Below are 20,473 nucleotides of genomic sequence, written 5' to 3'. Positions count from 1 at the left end.
ATCATCGGAGACGAGTTCTCCCCAGACTGATATTACTGTTAGTGTTTATCAAATTATACAAAAGGTTCAGGTTTTGTTTTCTGATTTGGGACAACATATGGAACAAGAAGTTAAAATATCAATGCAAAAGATTCCTAACGCTCTATTTGAAATTGAAAGGATGCAGGAACAATCAATTAATTTATTTATTGCCATCACAAACCTATATAAAAAGGTTGAGAAAATTAATTCGGAATGTTATGAAGGAAACAAACATTTTGATACTTTAAAACAATTAGTACAATTCAAAATGGCCATCAGTTCTATTCTAGTTACTTTGGAACAATCAAAATCATTGACAAAATCAATGCAACAATTAGATTTATTATTTAGAGACAAGGTGAACAATCTTATCGGAACAACAACAGGTGTACAATCATCACCAAGTCTTGCAAAATCACCTGTTACGAGTCCAAATATGAATAATAGTGGTGGATTTAATGAACCACAAGTGGAAATTTCAATGGAAACACTTAGAGAAATGACAAATCAAATTTGTTGTGTAGAGGAAGGTGTTAAAACTTTGGAACCTTACAGTGAAAAAGTCAAGACTAAATCAAAACCTAAACTTTTGCAATATAAGGAAAAATTAATTAAAACATTGATTGGTGGAAAGTTTATTAGTGAAATGATGGAAAGCCCAGAAAAGAAAAATATAGAAGCTTGTAGAGAATTAATTGAACTGGTTCAAAGAATTGATTCCAGTAATGGTGTCAATACTATATTCGAACTATATTATGAGAAGAATTATAAGGAAATTATTGAACAACAAAAGAAGCAGCAACAATTCTTCAATCAAATTTTGTACATACTCAAACAAGAAGATTTAATTTATAGGAAGTTATTCCAAAGTTTTTCATCACCTGATGAAATTAGAACAAATGTAAAGGTAAAATTGGTAGAATTTTGCTTCAAACATAAGAATTGTTCACTGCTTCAAACTGAAGATCTCCAACAATTGGTCATGAATCAATATAGATCAACAAAGACCTTTTTCAAACAATTGGATGACCTCTCCAAATCAGAAACCATTCAAAAATTATTATTCGAACCTTATGCAACTCTTCAAGCCAAATATCTTTCCACCCAGGAGAAGGACTACCTCTTGAAGCAAGTTAGACCTCACTTGTCGATGAGTGATAATTTTGTAGAGTGTATTGATGAAGCTTTGAATTTCCTTTTCACAGAATGTGAAAATGCCCTCGAGAGATGTATAACCTTTACCTATGGTATTGAATCACAAAGCTTTATCAAGGTTATCAACCAAGTTTTCGATGATTTTGGTCAATCCATCAAAAAGACTGTCAGTAATGAAATTAATAAGAGTCTCAAGAATAGAAAGGTACCAACATTATCAGAAATGGCTTCATTCTCTGTGAAGGATAGAGAACTCATACAGAATGCTCTCAAATTATTTGAATTGGTCAATGATAAGGATCAGGGTGTAAAGAAAAAGCTTGAAGAATTGGAAGAAAAAATCAAAACAAAACTCTTGGAAGTACTCAAAGAAGTTCTTGCAAAGAATATGGCTGAGTATTATGTAAAAATTCAGACAGAGCAAACCTTCAAGCAATTGTCTCATTTCTACAATAGTTTACAAGAAACTCAATTCCCAATATTTTCCATGGCTTCAAAGTCAGTAGATTTGAATATCCTCCAACCCTCCCAAGAATTAGTCAAGACCACACTTGTATCATATATTTCCACTATACTCAGCAGTGTTTCGACAAAGTACACCTCAACAAATTATTACCTGTCACTTCAAAACTCTATTGGAAATGTGGAATATGTAGATGATATCCATCTTCCAGATTTGGAACATTCCATACACCCTTCCAAATACATTTCACAAGTTGGTGAATATCTCATCAAGTTACCAGAACAATTGGAAATTTTAAAGAATGATGATCATGTTTCGCTCTGGATTGAAAATATTTGTAAGGAGACTCTTATATTACTTTCTGAAGCTGTCTCACCACCAAAAAATGGAGAGAAACACCAAATTCAACAATGGAATGCAGATGTAAGATACTTGAAGCACATTCTTGTGGATGTGTTGGACTACCAAGAAGATACCAAGAAGGTTCTTTCCGTTATTGGAAAATAAATAAGTTTTATTCTGAAATATTACAGTTTTTAGTCTATTTTTTAATACTTGTTGTTGAAGTTCTGACGCCTAGGGAAGATTTAGAGTGTTGTTGAGAGTCCTTAGAATGATGTGCTGGTTGTGGAGTGGAGTTGGCCGATCTTGTGCCAACTTTCAGTGGACAGGAAGAGGTTGTAGCCACAACCTTCTTTGTTTGTGGAGTTGGAGAGGTGATATCTCGAGAAAAGTGAAAATAATGAGATTTTTCAACTCTCTTGAATTCATCTTTAGATTGTTGTGCAATCATTTCCTTAAGTTCCCTATCCAATTCATACCTATTTCCTCTGGCTTTCTTGAATAAGTGTCCATTAAGGAAGAACATAAATGTTGGGACTGTATCTATTCCCTCCTGTGTTCTTAAAGAAGGGAATTGATTAACATTTATACAAACACATTTTGCTTGAGGAGATACTGAGCTCGCAAATTGTCCAAATGCTGGTGTTTTTTCGTTCAGCTGTTGTTGTAAGAAAACTCCAACTAAGTTCAATTATTCAATCCAATTAATATAAATCGCTAATATTATTTGAAACATACCTACTACAATGTCATTTTCATCAAGAACCTTTTGAAGCTTATCTCCAGAGTCAACGATTGTTATAAAATTGTCAAATGATGGTAGTAAATCAAGAGCATCATAATCAAGATTGTCTGAGGTAAGATCATGAATAGCTCCCTCGAGTTGATTGTTACAATTATGACCTTCCAATCTCTTCTTTAACTTTCCTCCCTTAAAAAAGCAAAAACAAGGAACCTGTGTTGCCCTCACAAAACTTCTATGTAATCGAGGACACTCTTCATAAATTAATTTTTCAAACCTTATGGTGTTTCCATACTTTTTAGAATAGTCATCATACTTCGACTCTACAGAACTACATCCCGATCTACTATGAAAATATACAACAGTCCTCAAGTTGTTATAAATCAATTCCCTCAAATGCTTCTCCTTTTCCATTTCCTTGATATGCACCTCTACATGCTCACTTGCACCATCAATTCTCGAATGCACAGTTTCATTCAACAATATAAATACAGTCGGAAGAGTTTTTACATTCAGCTCTCCCTTAATCTGTGGTATCTTCTCCATATCAGCAAATATAAAATTCAAATCAGGTCTCGATTTCGATAATTGAAATAAAAGTGATTCATGCTTCTTAGAGACTGGACACCACTCTGATTTTATCATTACAACACTAGATATTGATTTGAAGAGCACAGTATGATACTCCTCCAAACTTTTCGGGTGGAAAATATTAGCACCAATGTGAGCGGGCGATGGTGGATGAAGAGGTAAGGTAGAAGGGGTGGTGTGATGGGGTTGTTGGACCATTTTTTTTTGATGACTGTTGGTTAGAGGTGCAGAACAGCTCATGTGCAAAGAATCAGGACTTTATTAAGGAAGAGATTAATAGGTAAGGTGCTTCATTGGATTGAAGCATTCAGTGAATTGGAGTTTCGAATATTTATTGAGCAATTCAAATCTTCTTTTTTAAACAAGTAATAATAAGGTTTGGAAATCATTTGGCGGTCTAGAACTACTGTTTGAAGAGATTTAACTTCATTGTTAGTCACTGTAGTGTCGCGAATTGATGAAGAAAAATAGAGATATTCTAATTCAGGAAACTAAGTATTGCTGAATCGAACATGCATTTTAAAATATTGGCGCCAAGAGTTGAAAACTCATAACACCACACTGTAATAGAGATAATGTCGACCGTTAACCGAATCAATACCATTTTCTCAAGTGTTCTCTCGATTCAACATCCATCTTTAAATTTCATAGCTAGAAGCAAAGATGCCACCACCAACATCTCACAACATCACCAACAACCCCCATGAAAACCAAATTGGACATAAATATCATTTAAAAAAAACAAATCAACTGCTCGCTTATTCTCTGAATTGTCAGCATTAAATCTTCATCTCTATTTGACACACCAAGTACTTGTTGCTATCTTGGCACCACATTAGAAAAAAGATTCCATTATTACCTTGAGAATCATCATCAACACACCAGAGAAGAGAGGACAACACAGATTCTGCCCTTTACAAGTCAAAAACACAAAACGAGAACACTCGACATTTTCATCAATACATAAAAGTTCTCCCTCACAAGTTTTTAAAAATGAACCAACAACAACAAGAAGAACAACAAATTGCATCTCACCATACTTCTCATCACCAACAATGATATGTTCATCATCATCATTAACGACGACGGGTCATAGTTTGAACATTGGACATCATCATCAGGGGTTTCATCAACTTTCTAATGAGTATGTTGGTTCACCCTCACAGCAATTAGACTTGAATAATGGTGGCGATTGTCATCAGCAGCAACTCTCCACCAGTACAACCATGATTCATGACTCTCCATCGTCGACGATACATCCAAAACAACAATACCAATCTTCATCAGTGTCGACTTGCCAAAGTAATCATCATAATAATAACAATACCACCTCTTGTCTGAATAATGTCCACCATGAATCATCGACACAATCCTCTCCACCAATCGTCATTACCACACAACGTTCATTGGCCATAACAGCTCCATCACCATCCTCCCATGCCTTTGGTACTAGTAATTTGAGTCCATTTTCGTTCAATGGTAGCAGTGGTTCAAGAGATAGAGCAATTAGTTCTCCTCCTCCTCTTGCACACATGAAAAAACACATGATAGGTGGTAGCAGTAATACTCCTTCTGTTGCCAGTAATGCTTCACCAAATAGTAATCATAGCAGTGGAGGTAGTGGCTTAACAAGTCCCAACTGTTCTGACCAAATGAATTTGGATGATGATTGTGTTGTGGATCAAGTTTATGAAGAGAGACCAAGAAGATTCTCTCTCCCCTCTAATGATCTTATTAATATGCCATTCTTTAGACAAAAACCACAAAATTTGACAATATTTCAATTATTTAATCCAGACACGCCAATCAATGAACCTGAAATTGAGCTGAAGGATATTACTGGTATGACTGTACTTTCACATTCAGATTGCAAGGAACAATACGAAATGTTAGTGGAAGAGTTGAAGGAATTCAACTTGTACTTTTCTTGTGACAATATCTAGAGTTTCATAACATGTAAATAGTCAATTGTAACAACACTCTATCGAGCAACATTGTGTTTTCTAATGACAATAACACCCTAAATCCCTAACCCTAATAATGTGAATAATAAACAAATAAGTTATTTATTACCAATTTTACTAACAACCATAGAGCTACTATCTGTTCACAACTTGTTTCTTGTTGTTGACATTACACCAAGTGTGCCTTTGAAATAGGATTTCTTATTTCTTTCCTCATTGCATGATGGTCTTCCACATGAATGGCCTGGCTTTGAACAAACATTTTCACGTCCACATCCCCATTGACAGCCATAAGGAAACATATCTTTTGTAACAGTATTGGAATAAGATCCATTGAGGCCAACTTGTTTAAACTCTCCACCCAATTCATATTTTGTGGACTCTGTGATTGAAGATTTTTGAGGTTGCACAATAGGATTCTTTCTTGGCAGCTGGCTAACAACAGCTCTTGGTTGATGGCTGTTGGTTACTTGTTGATTTTGTGGATGCACTTGTTGTGAGAGAGCATTGGTTGTGAATTGAGATAATAAGGAGTCTCGATTGACTGATGGACTATGACTAACCTTTGGAGGAGTAGGAGTAGTATTGGTTTGAATTAGTCTTGGGTCATATTCTTGTCCGAGCAATTGCTTTCCCATAACTGCACTCATTCCTGTAGCTGTTGCAGAGAGGACAGATCCAACATGTGGAATGGCACCCAATGCAGGTGCCAAAGCACCTAAACCAACTATTAAACCAATCTTTCCAACCTTTCCCAAAAAAGAATCATCTTCTCTATTGGCATTATACTGAATTACTGCTTGAGTAGTTTTTTCCATTGCTTGATTAAGTTGCTCACTTGCAATTCTATTATGCTCTAGAACGAGAGCTAATTGTTGAGTTTGTGCTTGTTGCTGAGATTGTTGCATTGCAGAATACATGCTAAGAGCTTGTCTCTGAGAGTCATGCATACTCTTTGAGAGCATATCAATGGAGACTAGAGTATTAGCTTGTGATTCCCTCTGAGCAATCATCACTTCTTTAAAGAGTTCAGATTGCAGTTTTGTTTGCATTTCTAGCATTTGTTGATAGTTTGTATTTTGAGAAATATTGTTCTCAAATGTGACAAGAGATTTTTCAGCTTCCTTCAACTGAACCAAGTTGTGAGAAAATTCTTCCTTAATATTCTTCACATTCTCTTCATACTCTCTTATTGAACTCAAATTATTCAAATCCTTAGTAATATGATGATTATAATAGCCATTCAAAACAGAGACTGCCATGTTTCCTTTAGCTTTCGAATGGTATTCCTTCTTGAATTTATCAATAGTGTCAAGCAACATGGAAATATCACCTCTGACATTCATTAACTGTTTTACTTGGGGAGCAACCATTTTCGAGTACAATTGTTTGATGAGAGAGGTACAATATGTTTTGGATTTTTCATTTTGGTCGTCAATGAAACTCTTCTTCTTTTGCATGAGATCAGAAAGTAATCTATTCGAATCTGCAGTTGAAGATGGAATTCCTTCAAAATAGGTTTTGGTTGCCTTAGCAACAGCTTGCTTATCTATTTCAGTGAATATGTCATAGTCAACTGGGTCAATATCATCAAGTTCCCTGCTCATGTGATCAACGTATACTTGAACGGCACGTTTTAAATTGTAAATTTCCTTATTGGAGGTGATGGTATGAAAAATATTGTCAATTACTGGAATCTTGTTAAGAGTTCGAGTCATTTGATGAATAACAAGTTCAACCAATTTAAGGAATGTTTCCAAAGTAACACTTTCTCTATCGCCAATATCTTCAGGATTGACCAATTTTTTTAATGGAACATTAGCCAAAATAACATTCATTGTAACATGTTCCAATTTTGACTGGAATGATGGCTCTCCAGGTACAGGTAAAAAATCAAAGAAGACTCTATTGAAGATGGTGAGAATGTTTTCTCTCAAATGATCCTTTCCATCATTTGATTTTGCCAGGACTACTCTCAACATGAAATCTTCCATGTCTTGAAATTCGTTGGGAATATTCAAGAATTTATCCCTAATCAACCATAAAAAGTTTGGACCAAATGAATTCAAGAAGGTTGGATGAACAGATTTGTTATGGGTTGAAGCTTCAGATACAAGTAGCTTGGATTTAAATTCGGCTAGAAATTGTAAATCTTGAACATTTTGTCTTGTTGGCACATGACTGGTATTGAAAACAAGGAGGGAACACAAAAAGTACAGGATAATGAACAAGAGTTGATCTTGGGCAGTTGAGGCTTCATCAAAACCCTCAGAATCCAAAATGATTAAGGAATGATCTTGTTTATCAACTACAAACAACCAAATACCCTTTGTTTTGGACTCAATTGAATGTCCAACTTCAAATGATACAGATTGAGCAAGATAATTGGCAAGAGAAGTTTTAGCAGCCCTCTTTGGACCACATACTCCAATTACCTTGACTGGTTTGTTGAGTAAATCGGTCAATTGTAGTAATTCATTGACTGTTTCTTGAACCAGAAAAGGTTCACCACAATCAGATGAATTTAATTCTCCATTAACAGAGCTTTTGAATAATATGAGAGGTTTAGCAGATTGCATTGTTTTTTAATTATTGCATTATAGTAAAGCTAGAGCTGGCTTTAATTACTTTAAAATTGAAACCACTTTAATACCAAACGTGATGGATCACGTTTACTCTATTATTACAAACCTGAAATCGAAACGTGTAATGAGATGAAGCATAATACACTCACACGTTTTGTCTGATATGATCATTTCTGCAAGTAAAACAAAAAAAACAATGCAAAGCAATAAGGGAGATTCAAACTATTGTCCAAGAACGACCACTCCAAACTCTCAAATGAGTGATTTCTCGGTTGGTGTTCCGTCCTATTACAATTCTCAAATGCCATTTCCACGTTATATTATTCCTCAACCACAAATGAACAATAATGTAAACAATGGATTCTATCCCATGGCGTTTGGAAATCCTCAACAACATGAAGTTACTGGACAAGCTTATTTACCAGAATCAACATTTGATGGAGCTAGCACTCCTGTTTCATTTGGTAATCATCTTCCTCCTTACCAATACTTCAATGTGAATCCATTTCAAAATAATCCACAGCCAATGTATCAATTTTCTCCAGGTTTTGTTGGTAACAATTCTCAGCACTCTGACCAATTTGAAAGGAGAGCCCATATACGACCTTCACCAAGTATTCCAAGATCATTTCCTCAAACAGTAACTAAAAGAGCCACTACGAGAGGTGATACTAGACCAATTAGTATTGAATCAATCCCTGAATATGTTAAGGACGAGGAGTTTTTTGATGAAGGCGAAAGTTTTCCCCTAGAGGGCATGAAAAGTATTCCTCTTGTTCAATTTACAGATCACTACTTTGATCCACAAACAAGTCAAATGGTGAAATTGAATGGAAGTGAAGGATATGTCAATCCTCAAACTGGTCTCGTTGATTCCAATTGTAGAGCTCCTGATAGATTGTATCTCGTCAGAGAATCAGTTCAGGCTATAAGAACAATGGTCAAGAATTTTGGCAAAATTCCTATTGGTATCGTAACTGTATCAGGACCTATGAGATTAGGTAAAAGTCTCTTGTCATGTCGATTGATTAATGACAGAACTTTTACTGCATTTGAATTGGGTAATGAAGTGATTGCTAAAACCAAAGGAATCTGGATGTCTTGCTCTCTTGTTGAAGGAAAAGAGACTTTGTTGCTCGTTTTGGACTGTGAAGGCATGAACTCAACTGACGCTTCAAATGATAATGATTACTTGCTCTTAATTCTTTCAGTTTTGATTTCATCTTACTTTGTTTACAACTCACAAAGCTCACCAAAAAGATCTGACTTGCACCATTTGTCATTTGTATCCAAAATTGCTGAAACCCTTAGTTTGGAGAAAGGCTCCTATTCACCATTTTTCCACTGGATAATGAGGGACGTGTTTTTACAACTTCCATATGGCCAGACTCTTGACAGCTACATGGAAAGAGAAATTCTTAAACGTGGAGATGACCAATTGGATAATATTGTTAGGGATATCGTCATGTATTTCCAAAACAGGAGATATGATACTATTCCACCTCCACATGTCAGTACCCAAATTCTTACCTCCATTGCAGATTATTGGCATTATCTGAACCCAGAGTTCTTGCAAAAGGTGGAACAGGTCGTTTATGAAATTGTTCAAAATGCACCACCAAAATATTTCCACAACAAACATGGATCAAAGGCTCAAATGACAATAGATCATTTGCCAGTAGTATTGTTCAATTATATTTTCAAGTTGAATACTCCTGGAATGGTTCCTTCATTCTCTGATCCAATTTCTCTCATTTCTGAAACATCACTCAGAAAGGAAGAGCAACTACTCCCTGAATTGTACACTACCATGATGAATGAAAAGATCGTTGAATGCCCTTTGCCTATTGAGCATACTGAACTATTGGAAATTCATGGAAACATTATTGCAACATTGGGAAAAAGATTTTCCCAAAATGTTGTCTTTACCGATGAAGATGTTATCAAGAAGGAGTTTGAAAAATTGGCAAATTCATTCATGACCACAGATAAGTCTGGCAATATCACTGGAGGTTTAATTCACTCTTTCTTTTTGAAGAATCGTGAAGTATCTAGAAAGCAATGTCATGAGATAATCTCCTCTCTTCACAAACAAGCAGTTGAATCTCTTGAAAATGATATTGAGAACAAGTCAATGGAAGATATTGAGCTTGTCTTTGATCAGATTGGTAAATTATACGATCAGAGAGCAAAAGGACCAGCCAAGACTGAAGTACTTAAAACCTTCTTTGAAGAAAGAAGTGAATTAGATAAAAACAAGTTGAAGAAAGTTAAGAGCTACAAGGAAGATTTGATTCAACAACGACTGAAAAATCAAGCCATCCAACAAGAAACTGCAAAAGTCAGACAGCAATTAGAAAACCTCGAACAATCTGAAAAAGCCAAAGAAGAATTATACAAGGAAACAATGGACAAAATCAAAGAATTCCAAAAAGAAATGCTTGCTGCATCAAATGATGAAAAGAAGAAAATGCAAGAACTCCAAGAAAGACTCCTCTTTGAACATAAGGAAAATCTCCAAAATATGAATCAAATGTTTACTCAACAGCAAGCTCAATCCGAACAAAGAATGACTCAAATGATTAATGTTTTACAACAACAATCTGCTGATAGTTCAAGACAAATTTCTAATCTAACCAGTAGTCTTGCAAATATGAATAATAGATCATCTGGTTTTTGTAATATTTTGTAAATAAATATAATTATTTAAACACATTTAATTTAAAATTGAAAATAATAAAAATATTAAAAAATGCTGAAACGTGATCGCCCTGTTGTATTGTTCGTTTAGTAAAACGTGATGAGTGTTACTTATTTGAGTCTACAATCACGTTTTGTTGATTAAAACGGATGGTGCTTGCAATTTAAAAGAGAAAACAATTTAGAATTTTTCAACCCAACAACAAAAAACTATTTAGATGGATCACCACACAGTATTGGATAAAATCGAGAAACACTTTGAGGAGTATGGAAAAGAAGCTTGCGATTTAGCCACCTCAACATTCTGGAGAATGATAGAAATGGATTTGTCGGATTTGAATTTAGTGTTTGAAGCCATCCAAAATAGCATGGGTCATCTTGAAGACGCCATTGAATATTACACTTTCATTCATACTTCAGAAAGAAAAGCTATTAATGATAGTCTCGAAGATTTGGCCGAATCATTCAGTTATCTTGACATGGACTTTGATCAACCCATAGATAATGATTCCAAAGTACCAAACTCTTCAAAGGATATTCTTAAAGAAATGGAAGCAGACCCTGATTTAGTTTCAGATAGCATATTTGATCCATTTGTTGAAAAGTGTAAAGATACTAATTTATTTTACAAAGAGCCAGTAGCCATCATGAACTCAAATACCAATCTATATGTGGGATTGAAGGAGCAAAATGTATTAGTAGCTCTCCCTCACTTTTCTGCTGAAAACGATCTACTGTATTTTGTAAATGCTAATGATCAATCAAAAGATGGTATTGTTAAATCTGGAGATACAGTATTTATCTATTCTTCAAGAGTCCATAGAAAGTTAGTACTTTCACCAAATGTTAATAGATTTGAAGTTGAGAATGGCTATTATCAAAAAAATTATGCTACCTTTACCATTTATGGACAATGTCATGTTGGAGAAAATATTACAACAAATCAAAGTATTTACCTCTGTATGGAAAACAATATTGTTGTTAACGTGGATTATTTTGGCGATTGGGGTCTTTTAGTATTTGCTGGAGACAACTCATCCCAAAACCCTGCTTTTCAAGTTGTTAAACTCCACGGTAAAGCAATTCCTCTCTTACTTCCTAAAAATATGGTGGTCACTCCCAATGGTCAATACATTCTGTTATCAGAGAACGGACGTAGAGAGGGTTTAATCTTCCAGAAACAAGCTCTTGACATAATCAAAAATATCAAGGAGCCTATTGGAGCAATTGTACTTGCTGGAAGAACAAGGGAAGGTAAATCATACTCTCTTAGTAGATTAGTTGGTGATAATGTTCCTGCAGATAGCTTTCATTTAGGACACACAGTAGAAGCTAAAACATTTGGAATTTGGATATGGTCAGAGCCAATTGAAATGGTCTACGGCAATCAGAAATTGAAAGTTTTATTGATAGACACTGAAGGTGTTGATGCAGCATCTGCTAACGCTTCTGATGATAATCACATTATGATTCTAAGTGTATTACTATCATCTCTGTTTATTTATAATACCACAACTTGTCCTACAGCAAGTAGTATGGAGACACTTGAAATTACCACCAGATTCACTCAAAACATTCAATTGAAATCATCCAATCAAAACAATACGGAGTGCAATAGTTATATGAAACCAAGATGTATTTGGTTGTTCAGAGATTTCAAATTGAATATACCAGCTGAATTTAAGACTCTTACCTCCTTTATTTTGAATAAGGTTTGCAACAATGATTCAAGAAAAAAAGTAATTGAATCTTTTGAAACTTTTGATACATATCATATGGAAGCACCTGCTACAGGTTGTGTTCCTGATATTCCATACGTAGAACATTTACTGAATGCTAACTTCATTAAGGAAATGTCTACTTTTGTTAACAGTTTCGTTCCATCCAATATTAAACCAAAACAAAATATGAATGGAGGTTTATTAGATGGAACTCGCTATGTTACTTTAATATTATTATATTTGAAAACCATTAAAACACATGGAATGATTCCTAATATTGAGGACAAATTTACAATGGTAATTGAAAATACCTACAATAAGACAATTGAAAAATGTGTAAATTTATACGAAAGGGAAATGAAGAAACATTTGAACAGTAACAGTATTTATGAAATTTGTGAAATCCGTAAACAACACACAAAAACATGGGCAACAATTCTTGACATATTCAACAGAGACTCCATGTTTGAAAAAGATGAAAAGATATTGAGAGAATATTCTGACAAGTTGTTTGAATTAATTAAAAAAGAGAGATCCCAAATAGAAAGTAACAATATGGACAAATCTGTTAGGTTGTGCGAGCAAGTACGATCCGAAATGAAACAAAATATATCACTCTTTATTAGAGCTTTAACCCACGATGCCACAGTTCAAGATTTAGAGAAAGAGGCTGAAAGACAAATGAAACAATTCGAAGCTCAATGCAAAGGTCCAGGTAGAGAGCAAGTTAGAACTTACCTTTTGCAAGATATTGAGAATTTAACTGTCGAATGTGCTAACTATTTATCCAAATTACAGGATTACGAATCCGAAAAGGTAATACAAATGTTAGAACAAGAACAACAAAGGCTTGAAATTACCAAACTCGAATCAGAACAACTTACTCGTTTACAAGAACTAGAAGATATGAAACTGCAAAATGAAAAACATTTACATACCTTAATAGAGCAGCAACAAGCTCATGAACAAGACCTCAACCATTTCAAATTGGAATGGGACAAAAAAGAAACAGAAATTAAGAAAGAATACTCTTCCCAAGTTGCTCAAATACATTCCAAATATTCTAATCAGGAGGAATTATTTCAAAGAAAATTCGATGAACTAACCAGACAAAATCAAGACCTCCGAACTCAAATTAATAACATCCCAAGACCCAGTAGCAGTGGAGGTGGAGGAGGTGGTTGTGTTATCTTGTAATAAACTGAATTCAAAATGTAGTTAATGAATACACATTATTACTACACATTATTGTTTCAACCCTTAAAAGAAAACTCAAAAAATCTTTCATATTAAAAAATGAGAGGACAACCAAGAGGAGAAATCTACAAGGGATCAGTGCCAACCCTTGCTGATTCTACGGATCGTTTTCTTGATCTTGATACCAAACAATCAGTTTTAAATTTATGTGATATTTGGAGTTCGAATATTCATCACATCATGAATGAACCGAGTGTAGGAATGTATAGAATTGTGGAGCACGTAAGAACAAAGGTACCAATGATGGTTGAACAAAAGGTAGGAAGTTTGTTGTGGATTAATCTTTTATTGAACAATAATCTATTTTATAATAATAATTATATATTATATTAAAATATTGGAAATATTATTGTACAATAACAGAACATGTTAAAAACAAAGAAAGTAAATGAAAAGATCTATGATGCCGACTATGCGATCTTAGCCTGTAAATCTATAAACACAAACACACCTTGGATATTCTCAGACAGTATTCGGATATTGAAAAACCATTTTGTGAGTGTGCCACTTGTACAACAACTAAACACTCAACAACAAGGAGCAAGAAAACAACCACGTCCTTCAAACATTACCACACAACCTCAACAACCAATTTCATCACTCCACACTGCAACAACTCCAGCTGTTTCCTCCCCAGTACAACCAACATCAAATCCTCCTTCAAATGTAACAGATTCAACAGTAGCTGCCATTTCTTCATCAAAATCAACAACTTCCGAAGCACAAGTTGCCACTGCTTCAAATAAGAGTACCACTGCTAGTGTTGCCAATGTCTCTAATAAGAGTGGACAATCAAGTAATAATGGAAGTGTCAGTGGTAAGAACAATACCATTCTGACAGTGGCCAATTCTACTCCACTCATCCTGGATGAACCAAAACAACAAGTAGAAGCAGAACAACCAGTAGCAATTCAAGAAGAAGAAGAAACACAACAACCTGTCACTCCACAAGAAGAAGCTAAAACAGAGGAATCATCTCCAACTATTCAATGCACAACAAATGAATTATTAACATCCACAACAATTCCAGAGCAACAAGAAGCACCAAGTATGGATCCAACAGATAGTGTTCCAACCCTTCCAACAACAACAGAAGAACAATCAATAACCACTGAAAGTGAAGCCATCATCACTACAGACATAACAACACCTGTTGTAGCACCTACAGATTCTCCAACATCACCTCAAGAGCAACTTCACGAAACTGTAGAAGTGCAAGGTGATGAATGGTCTTCTCTTGCTATTCAACCCCCAGCATCTACAAGCACCAAAAAGAAGAAAGCCTCCAAGAAAAAGAAGAAGAAAGCAAGTGCTGAGGAAGATGATGAAGAATTAACTCCAAAAACCTTTTAATTAAAATTCAATACATTATATTTCAATAGCTTCCTAAATATTCAACCTTTAAATGTTGTTCAAATCCTTGTGTACAGCACAATCATGAAAGAATAACACGGACTTCCATTGTTTGCAAAATCAAAAAAATGCAAACATCATCCAACAGCAATGGAGAACAAGAATTGATTTCACTGATTGATAGTTTGTGCAATCCAACTCTTCCGAACACCAACAAGGAGTCTCTTAAAAGTAAATTAATAGAATTTGTAGTGAATGGAACATTAACGATCAATGAAGGAATTAAATTATTGGGAGAATACTTGAATCATGCTACTGATGATCGAATTAGAGGAGCAGCTTATGCTGTCTTGGATTTGATATTAGAAAATATACCAAATAATGTAGGAAGTGAAACTGATGAAACAAAACAAACAACACAACTCAAGCTGGTAGCAAGTCTTTTGAGATTTATTGGTGATAGATTTTATGATTTTGATTGTCTAGCTACATTATTACCATGCTTGTTTTCTTTATTTAAAAAGTGGAGTTCATACATTTCAAGTGAGCAAGCTATTAATGTAGTTCTTCAATTCTTTGAAAATGTCAATATTCAATCAATTGGAAGTACTTCAGGTGTGGCTCATGCAACAAAAACTAGAAGTTTGTGCTTTGAATGGTTTTCTCTATTGGCAGACAGATTTCCTTCCATTGTTCGAACAATTGACTTTTTGAATGGTTTTATTCAATCATTGGAAGGTGAAAGAGATCCTGGCAATTTATTATACTGTTTCAATTTGATTCCTAAAGTTATTGCTATATTTGATGACTCTGAACTGAGCTCTAAAATATTATCAGCAGTATCTGATGACTTGTTTGACATTACTAGTTGTTATTTCCCAATTACCTATACACCACCAGCAAATGATACAAGAGGAATAACCAGAGAGGATTTATCTAGGAGTTTGAAACTTTGTTTTGGGTGCAACAAATTCTTTGCACCTACACTATTTCCATTCCTTTTGGAAAAGCTTTCTAGTGATCTCGTCGATACCAAGTTAGAGACATTGGACTATTTGTGTTATTGCATTGAGAAATTTGGAGAAGTAAATAGTAGAGAATATTTGACAGAAATTTGGTCATACATCAAGGCTGAATCAGTCAAAACCAACTCTATGGATGTCATGAAGAAGTGCTATGAATCCATCACCAAGATTGCAAGAATAGTTATCATTCCAAACGATCCAAGTAACAAACCATTTGACATTCCAAATATTGAAGCTATTTTACGTACTGCCCTATTGGAACTCAAGTCAAAAGAACCAAAGTTTGCAGCTCAATATGCCAGAATGATTTATGCTTGCGCTGTTCCAACATTTGAAATTTCCATGATGGTATTTAATAGAGTAATGCCTGAATTGGTTGCTACTCTGAGTGAATCTGATACCAAGGATAAGTTATATGGAAGTTTACTCATGATAACACAACTCTTGCAAGCTGTTGCAGAACAAAAAGGTGAGAATCAACTTCCAGAAGTTGTATTCAATCTTATTAGCCAAGTACAGACAGTATTTTTATCCATTTATGAAGAGGAATTTTCAAAGAATGACAAGGAAATGATCCTAGTCATGGTCGAAACTATTTCAAGAATTGCCATTTTCAGAATACCATCTACATTGTTGAGGGATATCTATGTTTCAAGGATACTCCTCAAATCGTACGGTGAAGAAAACAAATCTTTCAGTTTACTGCATGCCACTTCACTGGAAGAGTATAAGGAAAGAGTCATTAAGGATATTGCTTGGATTTACAAATATGCTCCAGATATTGTTAGCGAAGATATTTTGGTACCACTTTTCGGTGCATTGTATGGTTGTGAAAATAAGTCTGAACATATTAATCGTATTCTTTCTAATATTTCAGCAGTTGGAAAGGTATGTCCATCCATGACACCTTCCATTACACATAGACTATTCGAGAGAATTGAAAGCATTCCAATTTCTGAATCTCATTATGAGCACGAGAGAGTGAAAGTTTTTGAGACTATTACCTCGTTGGACGTATCACTGATACCAGCCCATGATAAGGTTTCTTATATTCAAAGAATTGTTAAAATGTCAGTTACTGATTCATCCTCACAAATGGTTGACGATTCTGATACAATGGATTGCAGTGATTCAGAATGTGCACATGTTCATCACAATCAAGGAAATTTCTCCTTCTTGACACTTTTATTGGGTAGATCTTTGGAAAATGAATTACAACAAGTTGTACTGGATAGTGTTTTACAATATGCCAATTCAGTTCCTAGCACTGGACTTAAAAACTTTATTTCAGTTTTATCTGCTATTGTAATAGCATGCAGACCAACTGTTGGAATGGGTAATTTGATAACAATGACGGATTCTTTATTACAAATGGCATTGAAGGGAGAACAACCTAGCCAGGTCACCAAATGTATTGCCCAACTTGTTGGTTCAGTATTAAACAAGTTGCCTTTGGATTCTACTGAATTCCAACAATTGATTACAATTTGTAATGCCACAGTGTTTGATGCTTTTTCACAAATGCTTACCGTATATAATGGAGATAGTGAGAGTGCTGAAAGATACATTGAGATGGTATCGTGGATTTTGAAAGGATTGGTCATGAGAGGAGCCTATGTTCCTCACGCAGACAGGTACTCTTCATTGTTGTGTGGTTCTCTCGTCTTTGAATATAATAGTTCAAAGGTTAATAAGAAGGTTGCTGAAGGTTTTCTGATTGCTATTGGAGAGGATGAAACATCCATCCACAAGGAAAATCATGCCATTATTCAAGTCTTGTACAAACAACGTTTCTTTGCCACCAATGTGAGAAAGTTGATGGACTCTATTAACACAGTAACCCAACCACATATCATTGGCTCCATTCTTTTAGCATTATCTAATTTAATTCATAATGTGCCAACAAAGGTTATTCTCAGTGAGGTTAAGAATATTTTCCCTATTGTTTTAAAGTTTTTGGAAATGAGGCAAATTCTGATAGAGCAAGACAATAATTCGGAAGATTTATTGTATGCAGCAATCAAGACTACTTTAACTTTATTATCAGATGCCAAGGAAGAAATGTCTGTCCACTTGTCATCAATTGTTCCAATCCTTCTTGATACCTGTAAATTCAAAAAATCCCAAGCAGTAAGAATACTCTCAGTTGAGGCATTATTGGAGCTCACTAACGGATACAAGTATTATGAAATTTATCCTTTAAAGAAGGACATTATTAAAGGTTTAGAAGCATGCTTGGACGATAAGAAGAGAAAGGTCAGAAAGGCTGCTGTCAAGTGCAGAAACAGCTACTTTGTTCTTTCAAACAACCAATAAATTTACTGAATCTGATATATTATTTCTTTTCAGCATTCTTTTCCTTGTTCTTTCCTCTTCCTCTTGATGAATGTTCTTGTTGTTTTACTTCCTCTATCTTTTTGAAAAGGATTTCTGGATTGGATTTGACGCGAATAGAAGTACCCTTCTTACAGAAACCAATATCTTCCAACAATGGTGTGGACTGATTGAAAAAGCTCAATGATTGATTCATCTTGTGAGGTAAAACTGGGTAAAGGGCAATAGAACAGTTTCTCAAAGTTTCAGCAACAAGAAACATTAACTCCTCAATTTGTTGAGCATTAGCCACTGCATCCTTAACAAGAATCCATGGTTTAACTTCATCAAATAATTGATTACACTTCTTTAAAATCTTTGTGGCTGCAAGATTGGCAAATCTCACTTCACATCTTTCTTCATAGGCATTTCTAACTTGTTCTTGTAAATCATTGAGTAATTCAATAAGTTCTTGAGCAGTTTGATTTGGATTTTGTTCGGCATTAGGGCAATCAAATTGAAGATTTCTGTATTGAATTTCTCCCTCTTCAGCATGGAATTTCTTATTAAAAGCTCTGGTCAATAAATTTCCGAAAATATCAGCCAATTCATTCACCTTAACAGGGAATCTAACCATACTGAAACTACTATCATTACTGAGTACAGCTTCACTCAATAAATAGTAACGTAACAAGTCATGTTCAACACCAGTTTGATTCAACAAATCATATGGTGATACAACATTGCCTAAAGACTTGGACATTTTTACATCATTGACAAGCCAATATGAGTGAACAAGAATGGTTTCAGGAAGTTCCTTTCCAAGAGCCATCAAAAAAGCAGGCCAGTAAATACCATGGAATTTGAGAATGTCTTTTCCAATAATTTGGACAGTTGGTGGCCAATTGAGTGATTCATTAGCGAGAGTGGAACCAGCAGTAAGATAATTTGTCAAAGCATCAAGCCAAACATAAATTGTATGTTCCGAATCATCTGGAACTGGAATACCCCACTGTACACGATCTCTTGTTCTAGAAATACTTAAATCGAGAGATTCTGGACTTCTTTCCTTCTCCTTCTTAATTAATTCCATCAATTCATTGTATCTTTCCTTTGGTTTGACTGTATTTGGATTTTCTTCCAACCATTGTTGAATTCTATCCATATATTTGCTCAATCTGAATTTATAATTCTTTTCAGTCACGAATTCACATCTATTTCCTGAAGCTTTACTCAATGTCACTAATTCTTCCTCTCCCTTTTCATTGGTAATTTTAACTTGTTCAATATCTGTTGTGAAAGCTTCATCAGTAGTACAATACCATCCCTGATATTCTCCCAAATAAATATCTCCTCGTTTTTCCAATTCCTTCCAAACTCTTTCCACTGTTTCTCTATGTTCCCTTGTGGCACTTGTTCTTAAATAGTGAGTATATTGAATATTAAAATCCTTCATCATGGTCTTGAATGTTTCAGAAATTTTCTCACAAAATTCAACACACGACTTGTTAATAGTTTCATCATCCAAAGTATTTTGATTGGGAAGATTTTTAATGGCTGTTCTTTGCACTTTACTACCATGCTCATCAGTACCAGTGGAAAAGATCATATCATGACGATTCTTCAATTGTTTATGGTACAAATAGATGGAATCGGAGAGGATAGTTGTAAATAAATGTCCAATATGTGGTGGTCCATTTACATAATAAATTGGTGTTGTAATTAATCCTCCTGTTGTTGTTGCTGCTGCTGATGATTTGGTTTTCTTCTCCGAGGCATTATTTTGTGAGAGACATGTAGAGAAGGTATTGTATTGAATGATGGATTTCAATAGAGAGGAATTATTCAATCTCCTATTGTAATAATAATTTGCTCTTGTTGTTTTTGTTGGCAAAGATGATGAGAGCAATGAAGAACAAGCTTGTCTAAACATTTTTTTCTATTAAAAAAGGATCGCAACAACACCATATTATTAAGTAGAGGTGAATGCAAATATTATTATCTTTGTTTAGCATCTTGAGGATTTGTAAAACACAAAATACGAAATATTGAGCTTGAAGAATGCACAAAATTGTCAATTTAAGGATCGGATTCATTGGACGGGGTGTTCTTCGCATTAATTCGCACCACTTTTGTTCAAGTCCAACAAATATTCAGCAAGCATGAAAAAACTATTAGAAAAAATTCTCTTCACATCTTCGTCATCATGGTCAACTGGGTTGGTGTTATTATTCAAGCTCT

General features: G+C 34.7%; 7 protein-coding genes across 7 annotated transcripts; 4 read left to right on the top strand and 3 right to left on the bottom strand.

The window, feature by feature from the left end:
* Positions 1 to 289: 289 nt before the first annotated feature.
* On the top strand, positions 290 to 2,146 carry NAEGRDRAFT_48048 (uncharacterized protein; the record flags this gene model as incomplete). Its single annotated transcript, XM_002678841.1, has 1 exon — positions 290 to 2,146. The coding sequence occupies one exon, from the start codon at positions 290 to 292 to the stop codon at positions 2,144 to 2,146; it is 1,857 nt and encodes a 618-aa protein (XP_002678887.1).
* A 34-nt stretch (positions 2,147 to 2,180) lies between these two features.
* Positions 2,181 to 3,554, bottom strand: NAEGRDRAFT_48047 (uncharacterized protein; the record flags this gene model as incomplete). The annotated part of the gene is made up of 2 exons (XM_002678709.1): positions 2,181 to 2,662; positions 2,720 to 3,554. The coding sequence occupies 2 exons, from the start codon at positions 3,552 to 3,554 to the stop codon at positions 2,181 to 2,183; spliced, it is 1,317 nt and encodes a 438-aa protein (XP_002678755.1).
* Positions 3,555 to 4,369: 815 nt separating this feature from the next.
* NAEGRDRAFT_79250 (uncharacterized protein) lies at positions 4,370 to 5,384 on the top strand (the record flags this gene model as incomplete). The annotated part of the gene is made up of 1 exon (XM_002678840.1): positions 4,370 to 5,384. The coding sequence occupies one exon, from the start codon at positions 4,370 to 4,372 to the stop codon at positions 5,255 to 5,257; it is 888 nt and encodes a 295-aa protein (XP_002678886.1). The 3' UTR covers positions 5,258 to 5,384.
* Positions 5,385 to 5,421: 37 nt separating this feature from the next.
* NAEGRDRAFT_48045 (uncharacterized protein) lies at positions 5,422 to 7,857 on the bottom strand (the record flags this gene model as incomplete). Its single annotated transcript, XM_002678708.1, has 1 exon — positions 5,422 to 7,857. One exon carries the CDS (start codon positions 7,855 to 7,857, stop codon positions 5,422 to 5,424), a length of 2,436 nt encoding a protein of 811 aa, XP_002678754.1.
* A 2,924-nt stretch (positions 7,858 to 10,781) lies between these two features.
* NAEGRDRAFT_65980 (uncharacterized protein) lies at positions 10,782 to 13,481 on the top strand (the record flags this gene model as incomplete). Its single annotated transcript, XM_002678839.1, has 1 exon — positions 10,782 to 13,481. The coding sequence occupies one exon, from the start codon at positions 10,782 to 10,784 to the stop codon at positions 13,479 to 13,481; it is 2,700 nt and encodes an 899-aa protein (XP_002678885.1).
* A 1,541-nt stretch (positions 13,482 to 15,022) lies between these two features.
* On the top strand, positions 15,023 to 18,235 carry NAEGRDRAFT_65978 (uncharacterized protein; the record flags this gene model as incomplete). The annotated part of the gene is made up of 1 exon (XM_002678838.1): positions 15,023 to 18,235. One exon carries the CDS (start codon positions 15,023 to 15,025, stop codon positions 18,233 to 18,235), a length of 3,213 nt encoding a protein of 1,070 aa, XP_002678884.1.
* On the bottom strand, positions 18,224 to 20,165 carry NAEGRDRAFT_36212 (methionyl-tRNA synthetase; the record flags this gene model as incomplete). Its single annotated transcript, XM_002678707.1, has 1 exon — positions 18,224 to 20,165. One exon carries the CDS (start codon positions 20,163 to 20,165, stop codon positions 18,255 to 18,257), a length of 1,911 nt encoding a protein of 636 aa, XP_002678753.1. The 3' UTR covers positions 18,224 to 18,254.
* Positions 20,166 to 20,473: the final 308 nt, after the last annotated feature.

The sequence above is a fragment of the Naegleria gruberi genome (genome assembly GCF_000004985.1).
Source record: "Naegleria gruberi genomic scaffold NAEGRscaffold_16, whole genome shotgun sequence".
NCBI classification, from domain to species: Eukaryota; Heterolobosea; class Eutetramitea; order Acrasida; family Naegleriidae; genus Naegleria; species Naegleria gruberi.
Note: the sequence above shows the minus strand (reverse complement) of the source record. Positions and strands in the feature narration are given on the sequence as shown.